We start from the raw sequence: 20,760 nt of genomic DNA on the forward strand, positions 1-20,760 counted from the left end.
ATTTTATGTTTATGAGCTTATATTGGCAATATAACTTGAAAAAACAAATTAATGAACCAGAAATTATTTTAATGTTTATACTGTGTAAGCTATATTCATGCAAATAGCAACAATTTAGAGAATCAAATGTGCTATATCAAAATAAGTAAAGTGTTTTTCATTTATATAGCACCTTTAACAACTTCAGAATGTCACAGAACACTTTACAGCTAATAAAGTAATTGCAATTTAGGAACAGTGACAGCACAGCAAGGACCCAAAATCAGTAACATAACATTGAGCAGGCAAACTACCTGGTTTAATGATGCTGATGAAGGTAGAAGATTGGATTAGATGCCAGAGAGATGTCCCCTACTTTCTTCAGAAATGGTGCGGTGGGATGTTTTCTGTAAATTTGAGAGGGTGGCCAGGAACCTCAGTTTAATACTTAGTGTCATCAGAATGATGGCCCATCTACAATGTAACACTCCCTGTGTTGGCAATGGAGTGTCATCCTGGATTATGTACACAGGCCACCAATAAACTGCAAGTTAGGTTTAAATAGTTTCAATTCATGCAATAATATCAAATTGGTAACCAACAAATGCAGTAGGAAATACTGTAAGTGTTCAGAATCTACTCAGATCATTATAGAGTAGCTGACATTGGCACACAGTTAAATAGTCACTGGTATAACCATGGAGAATGTCACATTGGAATTTTTCATTCTTTCATTAACTGGCTTCCATTTAGCTAAAAGAGTCGACAATGCTGTTTGAAATGTCGTTTAAAGTTGGGCTGCACTGTCAACATGTTGTCAAACACAGTAAGGATGTCATAAATAATGTTTTTGTAAAATAAGAACAAGTATGAACAGGACAGTTTTAAGCCACACCAAAGGGTGATTCATGTCCATGTTGACATAAGTATTGCTATTTTGAAAGCCAAGAATACATATTTCTGAATGATTACTGCCTTTCTGTATGTATGATGTAGAGATGCCAGTGTTACACTGGGGTGGACAAAATTTGATGTCACATGACACCCAGTTATAGTCCAACAGGTCTATTTGAAATTACATGCTTTTGGAGCGCTGCTCCTTTGTCAGGTGAAATTGAGCCTCCCTTCACCTGATGAAGGAGCAGCGCTCTGAAAATTTGTGATTTCAAATAGACCTGTTGGACTACAACCTGATGTCATGTGACTTCTAATTTTCTGAATGTATGTTCCTGTTACTTATCCAATTATTCACAAACTTGAGGCCTTTAATCCTACACATCATAACAAGATTTAAATGATGTTCAGACTATTGGTGGCTGATTGGCACTGCATTTTAAACTTTCTATTTTTATTCCAATCAGTACATCTTCTGCTTTGATTCATTAAAAAAACCCTTAAGTTTAAACATCCAGTGCCCCAGGAGATTTGCGTTTAGCTGTAAAAGGGATGCCAACAGATTTCCTTCTTAAAGGGCATTAAGTGAATGAGATGGGTTTTTACAAAAACAATTCCACAGTCCTCATTTGCCTTTTAATTACAGATTTCTGACTTCAAAAACCACGTCAGGATCACTTCCAGTATTGCCAGAGTATTTGGTCACTGATAAACCCAGCAACAATACCACTACACCATCATCTCATTTTCTAATTACATTCCCCAATTTCATCGGTTTACATTTAGGCCATTTTATTATGTGCATTTATAGCATTTTCCTTAACTTTCATTGCTGCATTTGAAATCATATTTGTGATCCTATTTAACTTTCTGTGAAATGTGCTCAGTGGCCTTGCTATTAGACATCCAATGATCCTTACTGAAAATTATAATTGTACTGTACTATTCATTTGGATCATATGTGATGCTGCCTTCTCTTCCACGATCAAACTTAACTGTTCAGCCTCATGTGAAGACTAGCTATTCAGGTGAAGTACCAGCAGGCTGACATCAGAGCAACTACCTGTCTGTAGAGTCAATGCTCTCAGTACAGAATATGAAAACTTTAAAAAGCTGGGGGTGAGGAATAGTAAACAAGAGAGAAATATTGCAATATTTGCAGGATATTTTCAAATTCAGTATGCAATATTTATCGATGCATGTTTTAGAATACAATAAGGAATACCAATAATTTTTAAAAATCTAATTTGCAACAATGTTGTTTACACTTCAAAGGAGATGTGAACATATATATCAAGTGACAAGAAAATGTACAAAATATGTTATATTACAACAGCTAATTTGTATCAGAAATGTTTAATGTATGATTATTGGATAACACCATAAAGACCATATGTCTGGCCTTTACACTGGCTAGACTCCAGCAGAAGATGAATAATGAGATGTTATTCTGACCCAATTAGTTGAACAATTGACAGGTTAACATTTTCAAAGTCAGTCTGAAGGCTTGCACTATGCACTTCAGTGGAAAACTACCCTTAGATGTAATGAACAGATCATGCCTCCAGAGAATGAAATGGGTGGAAATTTTGGTCTGTAAACACCATTTCCTTTAATAAAGTAGACTGAAAAGATGGTTAGCACTAAATTGCAAACAACAAACCATGTTGTCTAAATTAGACAAATGACTCAAAAAATATAGGTCAAGGGATTGTTGTAAGATTATCTGCAGCTCACCAGTAACAAGGGTTAAAGTACAAATTACTTGGTCACTATTAGTATATATGGAAGTTTGTTGGTTGAAAATTAGCTGCCCTATTTCCTATTAAAGCAGTGGCTACACTCCAAAACATGATTTAAGCTCATAAGTTAATTGCTGCTTGAGTAAAATGTGCCAAGTACTTGCCTTCCATCATTTTGCCACAGGGAGGTGCTATACATTTCTTCCTTCCACATAACCTATGCTATACACCAAACAAATATGATCACATTTCATTAGCCAATTATACATAGATTAAGACAATGATATTAATTTAATAAAATCATTAACTTGACAATATTCTCATTCCATCAATATTTGTCTCAGCTAATGTTGATAAAGAAAGTAATAGAAAAGGAGGAAAAATAAGAGGGAGGCAAGAAAGGAAAGGGAAGGAAAGATGGAGGGAGGGTGAAGAAGTGAAAGAAAAAAAACTTACAGTCGTTTGTCAATTTTAAAGCCAGACGTTTCAAAGTGCTTTACAGTTAATGAAGTGATTTTTGAAGTTTGGTGACAGCTGTAACGTAGGAAATGCGGCAGGTCATTTTTACTCAGCAAGTTCCACAAACAGCAATGTGATAATGACAACATAATCTGTTCTTTTGTCAGTTATAAATCTTAAACAGTGAAGAATCTTACAACACTCTACATCTTTCTTTGAACTATGACTTTTGATAATTAGATTCCTTGATGATAATTAGACTCAAACTATACATAGCAATGCTGTATATAATGTAGTTCAGTGGTAACACTCACCTCTGAGTCAGAAAATTGTTGCTCCAAGACTTGATCATATAATCAAGGCTGACACTTCACTGCTTTAGTGAGGGAGTACTGCATGTTGGAGGTGACATCTTCAGCTAAGATGTTAAGACATACTAAGATGGATGTAGAAGATCCCATGACATTTCTTATGAAGGAGGAAGCTGTTCTCCCAGTTGGCTGAGATTCATTTCCCACAATCAACACCACCAAAGCAAATTAGCTCATTCTTCATCTCACCTGCTGTTTGTGGGATCTTGCTTTGTGAAAACTGGTAGCTGCATGTAGTCTACTTAATAACAGGAACTCAACTTCAAAATTCATCAATTGTTCCTGAACTGTTTAGGCACTTTTGAGGACCCTAAAGGCATCAGATAAATTCAGTATATTTATTTCTTTAAATAAATTAATACTTCAACCAAGACAGATTTGTCAAAGCAACATGAAAGTAAACATCACATTTAAGAGGTGGAATTGTCATTTTTTTTTCAGGTAACCTGCTTTGTCAAGGGAAATTCATGATGACCAGTCAGTCATGACTTGGAGTGATTTTTCTTCCACAATCTTCTGCTCTTCCCCTCACGGCTGAGGGGTGATCTTATAGAGGTTTATAAAATCATGAGAGGTGTGGATAGGATAAACAGACGGGTCTTTTCCCTGGGATGGGGGAGTCCAGAACGAAAGGGCATTGGTTTAGGTTGAGAGGTGAAAGATATGAAAGGGACCTAAGGGGCAACCTTTCACACAAAGAGTGGTGAGTGTATGGAATGAGCTGCCAGAGGAAGTGGTGGAGGCTGGTACAATTGCTGCATTTAAAAGGCACCTGGATGGGTACAGGCATAGGAAGGGTTTAGAGGGATATGGGCCAAGTGCTAACAAATGGGACAAGATTAGGCTAGAATATCTGGTTGGCCTGGACGAATTGGACCAAAGGGTCTGTTTCTGTGCTGTACATCTCTGTGACTGCAACTGGTCTCTACTGTACCCTTCTCATGGAAATGCTCACTGTTGCTGGGACCTTGCAGAATTCACACACACTGTCCCAGCTGTACACCCTCAGACACTGTAAACTGACCCTCACACATTGTACTCAAGCATCATCAATGAGAAAATGGCCCAACAAGCCAAGTTAACTCCCAGCCTTGTAGACAGGGTTGTCGGATACTGGTGAATGCAGTGATGAAGAGAGGGATAGTGCTTTTCCTGCAGACAGCCAAAGGAAGTCATCAGACTCAGTCAGCCTGGACCAAGGAAGTGGCCTGAGTGTCCTGAGTGAAAACCAATGCACAGCAATGCAGGAAGAAGGTCAATGATCTTCTGTGCTCCACAAGAGTGGGTGTTACCATTTTCTCTCTGCCACCACACACTCATCAGTCATCTGCCACTGCACATGCATGCTACCAAGACTACTTGACTACAAACACCAATGCATCATGTTCACTCAATAGAACTCACCCACACACCCTCCCAAACTACTAATCCTCCCTGACCTCCGTACTTCCCATTACATTTACTGGGACACTTCCTCAGCTCTCCTGCTCCAACATCTCCACTAACTGCTGTTCAATCCACTTGCATCACACTCAAACACTGCCATTGCCTCATTACAGGAAAAAAACTAAGCAAAGAGGACCCAGATCAGTTGGGGGTGGTGAGCAGAAAAGAGTGGGACCACTCATAGCATTTCTGCTGTTCTCCCATTCATGCTAGTGCTAATTTACTCTTAATATCCGTAAGTCTTGTATCCCTCTTACACAGATAAATCCCTCTCTTCTCTTATGCAGACACTAGTGATATCCAACAAACCTCCGTCAAGAAGCAACTTATCCCAGAGACTCTCAGTACTACTCCACCAATAAGATGGAAACTAAAATCTCAGATAATGCACAAAGCTATCCAGATCCATCTTGATTTCAATATGAACTTCAGATCTTCCATCAGTCTACAGCAGGCAGTCATTTGATTTCATCAACAAGAAGCCCAGTGCAAAATGAGAAGTCTTCAAAATCTATCTTTTATGTTCAGGCCTTAGCCATTAGAGATGTTTTTTCCTTTTACCTTTTTAATATATACATATTTTATTGTCTTTCGTGTTGTGTGAGTGTAGCTATGAGATTGACGGAATGTAGTTCTAATTCTAGATTTGAAGTTAACCATTATTTGCTGCTTATTTGAAGAATACGTTCTGTATTATATTAAATAGATTATTTTTGACTTTATTAAAGAAGCCTGGTAAAAGTATCTTTTATTCTGGACATTCAATGAAAAAGTTATACTAATAATGTGATTGGTGAAGAAGTAGGCCCTGGTTACTAGTTTATTATTTTTTTCATAATTGTAACACTCAGATAGAGGAAAGATAACATTCATCCTCCCACCCAAAACCAATAATGTGTCTTGGAGTGTTCCATCTGATAGGCAAGCTTTTCAATAGCCTCAATACAAGATACAGTATTCAGTTGTTCTGCCATGATGAATTTCCTGATAAGAATCTTGTCATCTATGAAGTAAATATCCTTTGACTAAAAAACTTCAGGGTTTCTAGAAATATGTACAAGACTTTTTTGTTAAAACTCAACTCTTAATTACACCATTTGTGAATGAAACAGCCACTTGTTCCACCAAAAAAGGAAAACAAATGTACCGTAAATCGGAATCCTCTGTTACCTGTACTCCTTCAGAATTCATATAACAGCAAAGAGGTTATTTGGACAATCATGCTTGTTGCATTTTAGGAGATTAAAGGAAGTAGCTACAAAGATAATGGAACAATCTCAATGGATCTCAGGAAAGATATTATTGTGGTACTGCGCGAGGTAGTGGGATCGGTGTCCATATTCTGGGGCAGCACGGTGGCTCATTGGTTAGCACTGCTGCCTCACAGACCCAGGTTTGAATCCAGCCTCAGGTGACTGCCTGTGTGGAGTTTGTGCATTCTCCCTGAGTCTGCGTGGGTCTCCGGGTGCTCTGGTTTCCTCCCCAGTCCAAAGATGTGCAGGTTAGGTGAATTGGCTGTGCTAAATTGCCCATAGCATTAGGTGCATTAGTCAGGGGTAAATGTAGGGAAATGGGTCTGGGTGGGTTACTCTTCAGAGGGTCGGTGTGGACTTGTTGAGCCAAAGGCCCTGTTTCCACACTGTAGGGACTCTTTAGATTCCAAATGGCCTCTTCTGATTCCAGATCTTCTCACAGTAAACCATAACAATTTTGCACTCTGGGCCCAAGAATCTTGGCAATTATTAAGATGTCTTTCCTTAATCCACTACTCCCTTTACCATAGTCGGAATCCTCTGTTACCTGTACTCTTTTAGAATTCATGTAACAGCAAAGGGGTTATTTGGAGAATTATGCTTGTTGCATTTTAGGATAATAAAGGACATAGTTACAAAGATAATGGAATAATCTCAATGGACCTCAGGAAAAATATTATTGCTACAGAAGGAATGCAAAGTAAACTTCCAAAATAAACCACCATTGAACGTTACAAAACATTTCCTTGTCTACTTACAGCTCAGTGTGTAAATGTGGCAACTCCAAAGCACTGTCTTACAATGTTAACTCTGAAAAATGATTCAGAAATGCAAAGGCCAGGTGATGCTCTTAAGTTAGCCTCTGATTAGATTTACTTACTTGACCTGACAAGGAGATAATTAGTGATTGCTCATAATTGCTTAAGGCTATATTTTGAAATGTTTATTCTGAGATAAAGAACGACCTGCTGACGAAATGCTAGTTAATATTGGATGGGTAGCATTACTGAAGCAGTGGATGAATGATTAATGTAATTGCCCCTCGTGGGGCCCCACATTCAAATAATTGTACTCCATCCTCAAACTAATGTTCTCTATCTGCTCTGCATGCAATGGCAGAGATTTTATATCGTTATTTCCACAGTTGACTTTGGATCAAAGATGGCAAAGTTTCAACTTTGTGTACTTGTAAGTGATGTGTGGGCTCCAACTGAGATGCAGAAGGATCCCTCATCTATGTGTCCCTGATGACTTCTCAACCCTCACCCCAATCCCTATTTCTATTCATCCTCTTTATAGAACTCTAATGTCCCCAGTTTACACAGAGCTCAGAACTTTATGAATTTCCATATCCTTGGACATACACTCTTCCCATGTGGAGGACACAGGGGACCATGACTATAACAACACCCCAATCCCAGAACTCCCCATCCCTTCCTATACTCTATGTGATTCCAACCTTCTTTCTTGAATTGCATCCTTTCACCACCATAATTCTCTCAGCAATCCAGTCCAATGAACTCTAGTCCCAGATTTGAACTTCCCACTCTCCCATGACTCCATGTCCTGCCCCTTGGTAAGCCCACCCATCATTAATGACCAAATCCTGTGACCTACTCCTTGGACTGGCTTGTGAGGACAGTCACAACTGAAAACTGGTCAGACCCTGGACTGATTAGATTAGATTATATTACAGTGTGGAAACAGGCCCTTTGACCCAACAAGTCCACACCGACCCGCCGAAGCCTAATCTAACACTACGGGCAATTTAGCATGGCCAATTCACCTGACCTGCACATCTTTGGACTGTGGGAGGAAACCGGAGCACCCGGAGGAAACCCACACAGACACGGGGAGAACGTGCAAACTCCACACAGTCAGTCGCCTGAGGCGGGAATTGAACCCGGGTCTCTGGCGCTGTGAGGCAGCAGTGCTAACCACTGTGCCACCGGGCCGCCCGTCTCAACATCACTTCAACTGACCTCACCTGTAGTCTCTGCAGGACTATGACCAAATCCTGAGACTGGGATGATAACAGATCCTTCAACTCTAGTAGGATCTAGCTGACATTAGCCAATCCCCTGGATTGGAATCAGTCAAGACACTGACTGTGAAAGCATGCCCTGGCTAACTATAGTCCCCTTTGATCACACTAAGGACTGGTCCCTTTGACTTTCAATCAAAGGTATTTGGTTGAAGCACATGCAGTGTGTTTGATGAGTAAGCTGCTGGCATGTGCTGTAGGTATGACATTGCCATAGCACAGTGCCATACAGCAATGGTTTAACATCTTTAACTGTTCAGTGCTGCCAGCTGTGATAAGCTACCTGCCTCTCTCTGCGCTAGAGCACAATGCAAGCCACAGAGAAAACAGCCTTTGAGTAAATGCAAGTTGAGTGAGTGCTAAGAAATGAAACCAAAAGACACCAAATGTATCCTGTGTAGATTCAGGAAGTGCAGATGTGTCCCTATACGGAAAGTGACTTGGAAAAAGCATGCAAATCATAAGCATCTCTGAATTCCAAAGAGAAGTCCTGAAGGACTGAAGTGGTATATGAGTTGGTTGTAAAGCAGCCACAGTGAGGCCAGTGATTTGCTGATGCTGACCTTTTGTGCATGAGTAGTGTAGGAGGTCAGTGTCCATGGAGCATACAGGAACATTGTAGGGAAGACGTTGGATGAAGGCCCGGAGAAGCAAGCGGTAAGCTGCAGCCTCCTGGTAACTGCTCAGACTTTCATGTTGAGATGTAGTATCATCTCATTTCTTGGGGAAGGAGGGGAGTATTGTAGGCTGCATTGAAATGAGGTGAGTTTGGTTAATAATGAGATGCAATTGCATGGAAATAAGGTAATCACTGCTCATAAAAGAGATTCTGAACACACTGTTTATACATGAAGGGGAACAAAAGAATTGCTTTTCGCAACATTGAGATTCTCAATTTTTCCTTTTTTTTTCCACATTTGCCTACATTTCTCTTCACTGCCCACACTGCTCCAGGGAGCAGTCAATTCTGCCCATTAGTTGATCCACCAGTGCATATTAAATTGCCCAAAATTTCCTAAATTTCATAATTATGATGAATAAATAGTAATTTTCTTAAGACATATTTTTCTTACATCAACAATATACTTGAAGTGTGGTTACCAGTAGTACAAATAAAATGATCCCTTTGGAGTATTTGTACCTCAGTCAATGTTCAATAAGAATTTAGGAGTGGAAAGGAAAAATAAAGTCTCTCAGTTAATATTAAACACAATTATTTCCTGGAGAAAATAGTTAATGTGTGAAGGATAAGATGTGGACACATTTGATGATGAATTTATGTAATAATGTGAAATTGCTCAATATGTTTTGTATTCATTGGAATCTTTAACGTTAATCATTAAGGAAATTTGCCATACCTGATTCGAATGATACAACCACCTATGGAAGTGAATAGAAATTAGGCTAGTTATGCATTTATCTAAATTTTAAAATGGTAATTAATAATAAAAAACAGTAGTAGTATGTTAGCCACTGGCTGCACGTTCCCATTTTGACATCACTTTATAAATGTATAACATATGTAGACAACAGCCTGACTTCATTCCGTGGTTATATCAATACAAATTCAGCTGAAATCCAGAATATTAAAAAAATATAATTTGTACATGTGTTGAATTGCAATGCTTTGTGCAGGCTTGTGTCCATTTTTATAAACCATTTTCACACATGTAAATTTTAAACTAAGGTGATTTGGTGTCTCCAGGGAAATTCCATATATATGCAAAATAAATACACAATTTGTCATGTTCCCAGGGCTTGAAACCATAAAAGAAAATATTGCATTGTTACTATAAATACATTACTCGAAAAAGCAAAGTACACAGCAATAATGCCAACAGAAAATTGGGATGGAACTTCAGTGTAAAACTTTTCTGTAGACATATAAAAGAAATAACTCTTTCCATGGAACTCAGCAAACTGTCCACTTTTGAATTATAACAAACTACTGAATTTTTCAGTGTTTGCTGCATGCATTTAACTCGAAGATTTATCAAAACCCTTCATACCACAGGAACGATGGTCATTAGCTCCATCCTTGAAAATCAAGTCAGTGAAGCAGCTTCCAGCAGTCTAACTAGTCTATGCAAATCAAAAGTGTAAATTTTTTTAAAAATCTGTTATGTCAAAAACATCTCTACTGTTACAAACACTCCAGAACCTGCTACTCCAGCATTTTGACCCTTTTGTCAAACAAACTGGCACAGACCTACAAAACCTCAATTCGTCATTATAAATGACAGATTAGAGAAATGTTTGGCCTATCCAGTCCTAATTCATTGAAACTACAGGCTTGATTTTAATTTTGATGGGTGTTATGTTTGAGGGATACAGGGAAGAGCAATAAGCAATTCACATGAACGTGTGAATGTAAACCCAGGCCCATACAATTTTCAGCTGCCAGCCTTTCCATCTGCCTCCTGTATTGGACCACCAGCCCACAGGACCCATGCAATTGTCAACAACTTCCGTGATTCAAACTGAAGCTCAGCTGCACCTCTTATAGCGAGATTGCAAGCTCTGCCTGTGTTTTGCATGCAACAAATCTGTCTGCAGACATGAATATAAGGGCTGACCCTAATTTTTTGGATGCATCCCTGTTCGTGTGAATGAGGAGCTAGGGACTACACCTGCCACCAACAATAATTGGGGGAGCCACAATTAATCAGAAGCTTAACTTCAACCGCCAAATAATTATGGCAACAGAAGCGAATCATAATGTGGGAATTTTATGACAATTAGCTTTTTGTGATTCTTCATGGGATGTGGACATTACTGGTGAGGCCGATTTATTGCCTGTATCAAAGTGCCCACTGGCCAATTAACAGTCAACCATATTGCTCTGGGTCTGGAGTCACATGTAGGCCAGACCAGGTAAGGACAGGAACTTCCCTTCTCCAAAGGGCATTAGTGAATCAGATGTGTTTCTACGATCATCATTCAACTTATATATTTTAATTCAAACTCTGCTATCTACCATGGTTGGATTTGAACCTTGGTCCCTAAGGCATTACGGTGGAATACTAATCCAGCAACAATCCCGTTATGGCTATGTCTCCATCTCACCATCTCTTCACTGTCAATGAGTCAGAAACCCATAATTCCCTCCCTAACAGCACTGTGGGTGTACCAACAGCCCATGAACTATGGTGGTTCAAGAAGGCAGCTCACTGCCACCTCAAGAACAATTGAGGATGGGCTTGTCAGTGCCATTCACCTCCCTTGACTGAATAACAAGGGAAATACTGTTCCTGAGAGGTGGCTGAGGGACTCAGAATTTGAATTCAAAATAGAAAGAATGAGATGACAAGAGCAGCAAGAGTGGTTTCAACTCTTCATCTCTCTTCTCCTCTGAAACCCTCTGTCAGCTCTTATAATTATCATCTCTTTTTCATCTCCTGCACCATTCTTCTTTCACATTCCAACACTTGTACAACTACTTCCAGTCCTCCTTACACATTTCACACCACACGATTCCTTTGACAGTTATCACCTCCCAATCATTGTTCCATATTATTTCTTCTATACCTTTAGCATTTTTACGAAATGAACAAAACCTCACAACACACACAGTCTTTATTCAGGTGAAGACTCAATTAATGGTAAGGATAGAGGCGGTTTTCGTGGAAGAGACCCCAATGTCATTGACCTGACACAGACAGCAGGAACCACCAGAGGTCAGTGGATCCAGCCTAAGTATGAGCTTCAGAGATTATAATGTCATTCCTAATTTGCTCCTTTCACTCAACTCAGCTCCCATATATCAAACTTAGTAAATTTGCAGATGACACAAAGGTAGACAGAGTTGTGGACAGTGCCAAAGAATGTTGTGGGTTACAGAGACACATAGATAAGATACAGAGCTGGGCTGTGAAGTGGCAAATGGAGTTTAATGCAGAAAATTGTGTGGTAGTTCACTTTGGAAGTAACAGGAATGCAGAGTATTGGGCTAATGTAAATTCTTGGCAGATGAACAGAGAGATCTTGGTGTCCAGGTGCATAAATCCCTGAAAGTTACCACCCAGGTTGATAGGGTTGTTAAGAAGGCAAATGGTGTTTTGGCATTTATTGACAGGGGGATTGTGTTTCAGAGCCATGAGGTCATGCTTCAGCTGTACAAGACACTGGTAAGGCCGCACCTGGAGTATTGTATATAGTTCTGGTCACCGCATTACAGGAAGGATGTGGAAGCTTTGGAAAGGGTTCAGAGAAGATTTACTAGGATTTTGCTTGTATGAGAGGAAGGTCTTACGAGGAAAGGGTGAGGGAACTGAGGTTGTTTTCATTGGAGAGAAGGTTGAGGGGCAACTTAACCGAGATGCATAAGATAATCAAAGGACTAGATAGGGTGGACAGTGAGAGCCTTTTTCCTTGGATGGTGAAGGCTAACACAAGGGGACATAGCTTTAAATGAGGGAATGATAGACTTATGACTGACATCGGGGTAGTGTCTTTACTCAGAGAGTAGTGGGGGGTGGGCTAAACAGCTTGCCTGCAACAGTAGTAGACTCACCAACGTTACGGACATTTAAATGGGCATTGGACATACATATGGATAATAATGGAATGGTGTAGGTTAAATGGGCATCAGATTAATTCCATAGGTTGGCGCAACATCAAGGGCCGAAGGGCCTGTACTGTGATGTAACATTCTATGTTCTACAAGCAACTTCAAGCTGTATGCTCCAGGCTGTTACCTGATCCTGTACAGCTTCTCTGACAATTCTTCTCCTATCTCTTGTCCTTTGAGAGCCTTCCCAAAATGAATCTCCATAAAGAAGAACAGACCACGGTAGAGAACAATCTCCCTCTGAGGAGGGACACCATGAGACACTTTAGCCCTCACAGGCATTTGATTCTTGTGGATTAGAAAGCAAGGTAAAGGGGAGTGGAAGAACACCCAGAAGAATGGGCAACACTGGAGCAACCAGACAGCAAAATGGAGGCCCTGCTGGAGGGCAAAGTCATCTCCTAATTCTGCTCAGGATGACAAGGGATTGAGACATTCAGAATCTAGCTAGGAGTTGAACTTTTCAAGCTACATATACGGACAAATCCACGAGTATTGGAGCTGTGTCAGGGAATCTCATCAAAATAGTTGGGTGTGTGGAAGGTCTGATTCTGTGCTTACATCTTGCTTGGCATCACCATGGACACAATGGTGCAAGGTGTGGTGAGAAGAGAGGAAAGTGGGATTTCAATATAAAAATAGAACATGCTGGAAAAACTCACCTGTGGAGAGCGAAACAAAGTTTCAAGTCCGATATGACTGCTCTTCGAAATGTTGGAATGAATAAAAGACGTGTCTTTGCATTTGTACATAGAAACTCTAAGGATATTGCAATGGGACTAGCACAGCAGAAGTTCATGCTGACATGATGTACAGTTTTGGTGGAAGTAAAAATGACTGCAGACTCTGATCTAAAGAAAGAAGACAATGCTGGATGGATGAATAAGAAGTTTAGATACCTCAATTACTTTCTACCAACTGTTCTCCTTCAGACAAACAAAAGATGCTAAGCTCAGTCTGAAGGCAGTACCACAGATGAAATGATAGTCGCATGTATTGACCTTATTCAGGATGTCAGCATGTCTACATAAAAATGATCCCAACTCCCAACTCCTATTGCTGTCAGAATTCCTTACCATTTTGCCAGCCTGTAGCAGTCCTTGTAGGTTTCAGCACCAAAAATGACTGGCCATAAGTATCTCTTGCATTTACATATGAGCAGCCTTCCATAACTTGGCTGAGATTCAAAGGGAAACACCTCAGTTAAGTCCAAAATGTGATGCATAGCTTGTATGCTCCATATCCTATATATCGACAGCACAGCACCCCATGCTTCCCAGTCACCTGTTATATTCTGAAACAATAGCCTGCGGTGATCTTTCAAATTTTTCTCCATTCCTAAAGAAGGGAACTAAGAGGAGCTGCAGGGACCTGACTGAAGGATTGTAATGCCACATATAGTGTAGAGATCTCGATCTGAAGGTTGGAAATGCTTCTGGTCAACCAGGCAGCAGAGGATCCTATGATCTAATGAACGGGATATGAGAACTAATTTTTCTAGTGTTTCAGGATATCTCATAGATCAACAGTCTTCCAAGTCTTGCCAACCACCTGAATGCAAGCTGAACATCTGCAAATCAGAATTAAAATACTTTCACTGGGTTGAGTTGAAAGCTAGGTCTTGCAGTTTCTGAACACAGGTCAGAATGACCAACTCTAGCTCTTGATGTCTTGTCCGCTCCCAGTGACTAATTTGGTGAATTCTCTCCCTTTAGAACTACCTTTCTGTTTGCATATACCATACTTTCTTTACTTCTCTATAAATCAAGCTAAACTTGATCTGGTAGTCAGCTGTTAACTCCTGAAATTCTCTTTTTTGCTTCTGCACAACACATTTCCATTCAATTAATTTGTTGGAAAACTTATCTTGGATCCATAGGTTTATTTCCATAAATTCTCAGGGGTGCTTTCCTAAATGATGAGTTATAAACATTTTGAATGCTTGTTAACCACTGACATCCTATTACACTCCAATTTCCCGTTGTCATCATAGCCTTGCGTTCAATTGTGACAGCCTCTACTGTTCATTTATATGCATCTTTTCTGTTACTTTCCAGTAAGAAATACTGTTCAGGATAGGTTGATTTTCTTTGCATTAATTTTCTATCCTGTTATTCTTCTTTTTTCCCTCCTGCTCTTTACTTGTTCCTCACTGTGTCAATGTTGGTGCCAATCTAATTCAGACAGAATTTTTTCCAAAGATGTACTACCTTTGTTATTGCCTCTATATTGATGTATCTGTTTCTGTCCAATTGGTCCTGGAATGGAGTGCCAAAAATAATCGTGAGATCCTACACTTCAACCTATAATCCAACTCCTCAGATTTCATCTTTCAGACCGCCATGTCTTTGAGCACTGCTTCCTATGAATTTGATGGCCGCATGCAGCTGATGTGAGAATAATGAACCTAACCTTCTACAATTCATCCAAGTTTGAGAACATCGTCAAGAGCTGTGTCCAGTCAGTAAGTGAATAAACATTAAAGACAATACTTGAAAGTTTCAAGTTTCAAAAAGGAGTTAAATCCAAGCCTAGAGTAAGGGACTGGAGAGTACAGAATTATGTACAAGTTTGTAAAGTGTAAGGATGTACAACATTCTATGAAGTAAACTATACTGAGATTTGACAAGAGTTCAATCTTCAACTGAAAAATATAACAGAATGATTCAGCCCTATTAATGGTGCATGTTAATAAAATAGTTGTTCATTAATATTATCACCAAGTTCTTCACAGAACTAAAGTATTAACAGCCTCAAGACAAGTGATTGGTTACATTACTTTTCAATTTGAATCACATATGCTTTCGTTGGCACATAATAATATATCATTCGAATTTAAAAAATTAAATATTGTCTGGAAAGGCACCAGGTTACTTCCTATTTCCTGCTCTATTTTCAGCAGAAGCCCATCAGCATTAATGGCAATTTGCATTAAGGTTGCTTTGGAACCCTGTTTTTGAGAGACGTATAGAATCAGCTTTAATTGATTCTTGCTTCGGGTTTTTGGAAATGTCCACTCTGCGGCACCTTCTCCCACCGACACCTAGGAGGCCTGAATTCATCTGAATGAAATTGAACAAATTGTACCAGCTTGTGCTTTATCACGTAACAGTAAAAAGACATGCGAAGGTATCCCAAACACAAACCTAAAATAATAGGAACAGGAACAGACAAAACAAACTATCTGAATTTGTGAGTAAAGACACAAAAAGCACATTAATTTCTATCTATTTTATTTTCAACAACTACATTTTAAAAACAATTCAAAATATTAACACTGTGCCATCTGTAAATCAGCCATTATAATTAGAGGAAAGGAAAACAATGTTAAAATCAAATTTCACAATTATAAGTACATTTAGGTCGCTTTTTTGGAACTAAAAGCCATACGATAAAAGTTTGAGAACAGTCCTAGCATTGTCAAACCATACAGGATACTGTAAATACAAAATCCATGAAAGAGATACCCCCACGTTGCAAGGATCAAGTCCAAAAGAAACTGAAGAATTTGTAATTGGGTCATTCTTTTTTTCCACGCAGGTCGTTGGATAGGGTTCAACGCACTCTGCCCATAGTAGAAATACAGGATGACATGAACGAATGAATTAAATGCAAGGAAAGGAGCGATGGCTGGCCATGGGTAGTAGTGGTAAGTCAGGTCACTAAGGACCAGCATGCTGCAGTGATGGTAGACATGTAGAAAGGAGATCTGACGCTTTCGATGTCTTAAGATCATGAAGACTGTGTCAAGCAACTCCACATTTTTAATCACCCAATACATGAAGTAGGCATGGTACAATTCTGGAAAGAACTCCTTTTGAAAAATGGATGTTGTGATGCTAAGGCCGCGCAGGAAGAGCAGTGTGATGTAGAGGCTCATGATGCTACAGGCCATGTTATAGACTAATAGGATCTGCAGAATGTAACAAACACAGACATTTACAAGGATTGGTAAGCAGCAACTATTCAAATCACATTCTGTTCAACTTAACAAATGACAGTGCCTAAGAAAATTGAATTAATTTGGCTTCCAGCAACATAATTATGAAAATACATTTTAGGTTGAAGAAAAACTAGATGACTTTTAGATTTGAACCTATGAATTATTTAACCAGAGGCTTCTAAATTATGTTATTTTCCTAACACTGATTGTAACTGTTCTTCCGAGCACAACTCAGTCACTTTCTCCAGCAGTGTAGCTGTAATCTTTAACTTGAAGTTCTGTGACTGAGGTACATCCTGAACCTCAGTTAGTACTTAGTACTATTGAAGCAAGATCCTAACTGCAAAACCAACTCCACAGCCATGTTATTCAATCATAATAAAAGCGGTTCAAGCAAATGATTACACTTGTATTACTCTCTGGCTATGAAAAACTTTTTAAAAACTTTTGCATCATTACAAATGGTAGTATGAAATTTTAACAATTGGAGGAAGTGGTTGAGTTCATGGCGTTATTAAGGCACAGTGGTTAGCACTGCTGCCTCAGCACCAGGGACCAGAGTTTGATTTCACCCTTGGATAACTGTCTGTGTGGATTCTGCACATTCTACCTGTGTCTGCTTCGGTTTCCTCCCACAGTCCAAAGATGTGCAAATTAGATGGATTGGCCGTGCTAGACTGTCCAGGAATGTGCAGGCTGGGTGCGTTAACAATGGGAAATGCCAAGTTGCAGGATGGGGGTGGGTCTGGGTGGGATGCTGTTCGGATGGTCAGCGTGGACTTGATGTTCTGAATGACCTGTTTCCACACTGTAGAGATTTGTTAGAAAGAGGGAAGAAGCTAGGATTGCTCTCCTTTGAGCAGATTCTTGAAATGTGGTCAAAATCAAGGCGGCTGTTGGGGAGAAATTGTTTCCACTGGTAGAAAAGACTCAGCAACTTTTTCATGCTTCTTTTTGATGCGTTTGCTCACTAATTAGGATAGTTTGTCTTGTTCTTCCTTATTAAATCTTTTGGAAAATTGACAAACAAGCCTGGGAATTAGGAAAGTGTCCTTTTATACAAATTATGGATGGTGCAATGGGATGGCAGGACTGATGTGTGATGAGAGACTGCATAGTTAGGACACACTCACCGGTATTTAGATGAATTGGAGGTTGGGGGTTGTAGAAACGTGTAAAATTCAAACAGGTCAAGACAAGGTAAGACATGAAGGATGTTTCCAATGACCAGGGAGTTCAGAGCCAGGGGTCACAGTGTAAGGATATGCCATTAGGACTGAGATGAGGAGAAACTTTATCACCCAGAGAGTGGTGAGGCTTTGGAATTCTCTATCACAGAAACTACTTGAGGGAAAAACATGGTTTCGAGGATGAGTTAGAGATAATGCTTTGGGTTGAAGTAATCAAAGGGTATGGGAGAAAGCAGGAACAGGTTGCTGAGCTGGATGGTCAATCATGGGAATATTGAATAGTGGAGTAGTTTTGAAGGGCTGAATGGCCTGTTCCCCCTCCTATTTTCTATGTTTCTGCCTGAATCAATAGCAATTTTCAAATGAGATATCACTTGAAATGAAAACATTTGTAAGACAAGAGCATGGAAAGATGGTGAAGTAGTTGGCCGTTTGAGTAAGATGACCAAGACACCAAGAGCTGACTCGCCATACTTTGTTTTGCATGATTTCACAAATCAAACATAATGCACGCACACATTGACTGTGAATTATTTACACTTGGCAACTCCTTTTTGATAAGCTGCCAAGACCAGTCATGTCTCCATGTGTTTAATGAATGCCTCAGAAATGGAAAATTTCAAATAGCTAATCCATTTAATAAGTTTAAAACATGGTGGCAGTAAGCTGGTAGTACATTACACATATCCAAAAAGAATCAGAGTTTAAGGAGGTATATTCACTCAGCAATCCTACACATGGCAAATTCCAACCCCAGTTCAGTGTTCTGGGAGGGGAAAAAACAAAACTCTCATATATTCTGCAAAATAAAAGGAACAATGGTGGCTCAATGGTTAGCACTGCTGCCTCACTGCACCAGGGACCCAGTTCAATTCTACCTTCAGGAATCACACAACACTAGGTTTTGGCCCAACAGGTTTATTTGGAAGCACTAACTTTTGAGGTGCTGCCTCTTCATCAGGTGGTTGTGCTTCAGAAGAAAGTGAGGGCTGCAGAAGTTGGAGATCAGAGTCAAAGAGTGTGGTGCTGGAAAAGCGCAGCCGATCAGGCAGCATTCGAGGAGCAAGCAAGTCGATGTTTCGGGCATCCTGATGAAGGGCTTTTGCCCAAAACATCAATTATCTTGCTTCTCGGACGCTGCCTGACCAGCTGTGCTTTTCCAGCACCCCACTCTTCGACTCAATTCCACCTTCAGGTGTCTGTGTGAGTTTCCTTCAGCTTCCTCCCACAGTCCAAAGATTAGGTGGATTGACCATGCTAAATTGCCCATAATGTCTAGGGATGTGCAGGCTAGATGGATTAACCATGAGTAAATATGTGGTTACAGAGATAGTGGGGGGCGGGTCTGAGCGGGATGCTCTTCAGAGGATCGGTGTGGACTCGATGGGCTGAATGGACTGCTCCCACACTGTAGGGATTCTACTATTCTAAGAAACGATGGCTGAGTTAATCTACTCTCATCCATTCAGTAATATTATGTTACAGCGTGATGTGTAATTTGGGGGCATGTTCCATCACGTTTGGGAAATGACTGACAATGATCTCACTCTTAAGGCACATTGCTTAAAAGCAAATGAGGGAGGGGGCTCTCAACTTTCCACCTGAAACTGATTTTCAAACATGAAAAGATACGGAGGGCACAGCATAGGGGCTTCAGCTTGTAACACACTGCCAGTTCCCACTGTACTCAATAATCATCAGAATTATGATCTTGGAGGAAAGCTGTCGGGTTATGGGGAGCAGTAGTGGGTGACAAGAGGTCGTGATGAAAAATGTACATTTCTGCAAGGCTGCAAAAGTCTTTAAGTGCTTTTGGAGTTTAAAAAAAATACTTTTATCTGTTCAGGCTCAGAATGCAATCAACAGCTCTCACCTCCATGTGACAGCAGCACTAAGTACAAGATGTTAAGCTTGCCTTGAAGTCACATCACATGTGCTGACTGTACACAGGCTTCTGAATTGAGAGACAGCTCTTACATGGTGACTGCACTGCAGTACAATAAGCAACTTTCAGCTGGTAATATCCAGCTGACAAACGCAATTTTAGAAAGCAATAATCGGCTCAGGTAAATATCTTACTGTCCTGCTGATGAAATCAGGTCAAGCTGTATAGTACTGAAATGATCTACACCAGAAATTGTTGTCAGGGTGTTACATAATTAATATTTAGTTAACTTGGCATTTTACCCCTCAAAAATGTCTGTCACTGCTCTCTCTAATTTCCATGAACAACTAGCACAGGATAGTGGTGCAATTAATTTAGGGTGATCCATAGTTTCCATATCTGACTAGAATTCCTGAGTAGACAAGGCTGGATTTTTAATCTTTCTTATTACCACCAGACAAGGTCACAGTGACCTCCAAGTAACAAAAAATGCAACCTCCTGTAATACCATATCCATTACAGAGAAAAAGAGAATCAGGGTAATAAATTAGGCCTCTCTGGGGATTGCAGCAGCTGTCAAGAAGCAACATCCAGAAAACAGCAGATATACAGCAGCAACGGACATTTTAAAACATCAAAGCTTGTAGCTACGATGCGAGAACAGAAAGGATTTATGCAGCTCTTCCTTGTACTTGAAGTAACTTTGCATCCAAAATTAATAAACTTCCAGGACACTCAGTTGGAAAGTTGCAATGACCAAATGTCATCAAGGGCATGTTGGTTAGTGAAAGCAGTCTTTATCACAGTGAATGGCACTTGCATTGCCTGTGAACCCTGCCCATTTCAATAAAATCTACGCCTCGAAATGACTATGAGATTTGAGTTAAGATTAGATTCAGAAATATGTAATTCCATGCTGCTTTTGACCCAGATTGTCTACGAGTGGCTAAAAATCAAGAGGTGCCGTAAGCAAGGTAATTACAT

General features: G+C 39.9%; 1 protein-coding gene across 4 annotated transcripts in view; it reads right to left on the reverse strand.

Annotated features, from left to right (window-relative positions):
• Window positions 1–15,974: 15,974 nt before the first annotated feature.
• LOC122541857 (very long chain fatty acid elongase 5-like) overlaps window positions 15,975–20,760 on the reverse strand; it is a 39,749-nt gene continuing 34,963 nt past the window's right edge. For all 4 annotated transcript variants that reach the window (XM_043678931.2, XM_087982284.1, XM_087982282.1 and 1 more), the window contains one exon: window positions 15,975–16,671. In XM_043678931.2, the coding sequence (XP_043534866.1) occupies window positions 16,117–16,671 (555 nt within the window). In that variant the 3' untranslated portion in view covers window positions 15,975–16,116. The remainder of the gene's footprint in view (window positions 16,672–20,760) is intronic.

Source organism: Chiloscyllium plagiosum, unplaced genomic scaffold (assembly GCF_037043375.1).
Source record: "Chiloscyllium plagiosum isolate Xiang-an unplaced genomic scaffold, Cpla_swu_hap1 HiC_scaffold_43, whole genome shotgun sequence".
Lineage (NCBI taxonomy): Eukaryota > Metazoa > Chordata > Chondrichthyes > Orectolobiformes > Hemiscylliidae > Chiloscyllium > Chiloscyllium plagiosum.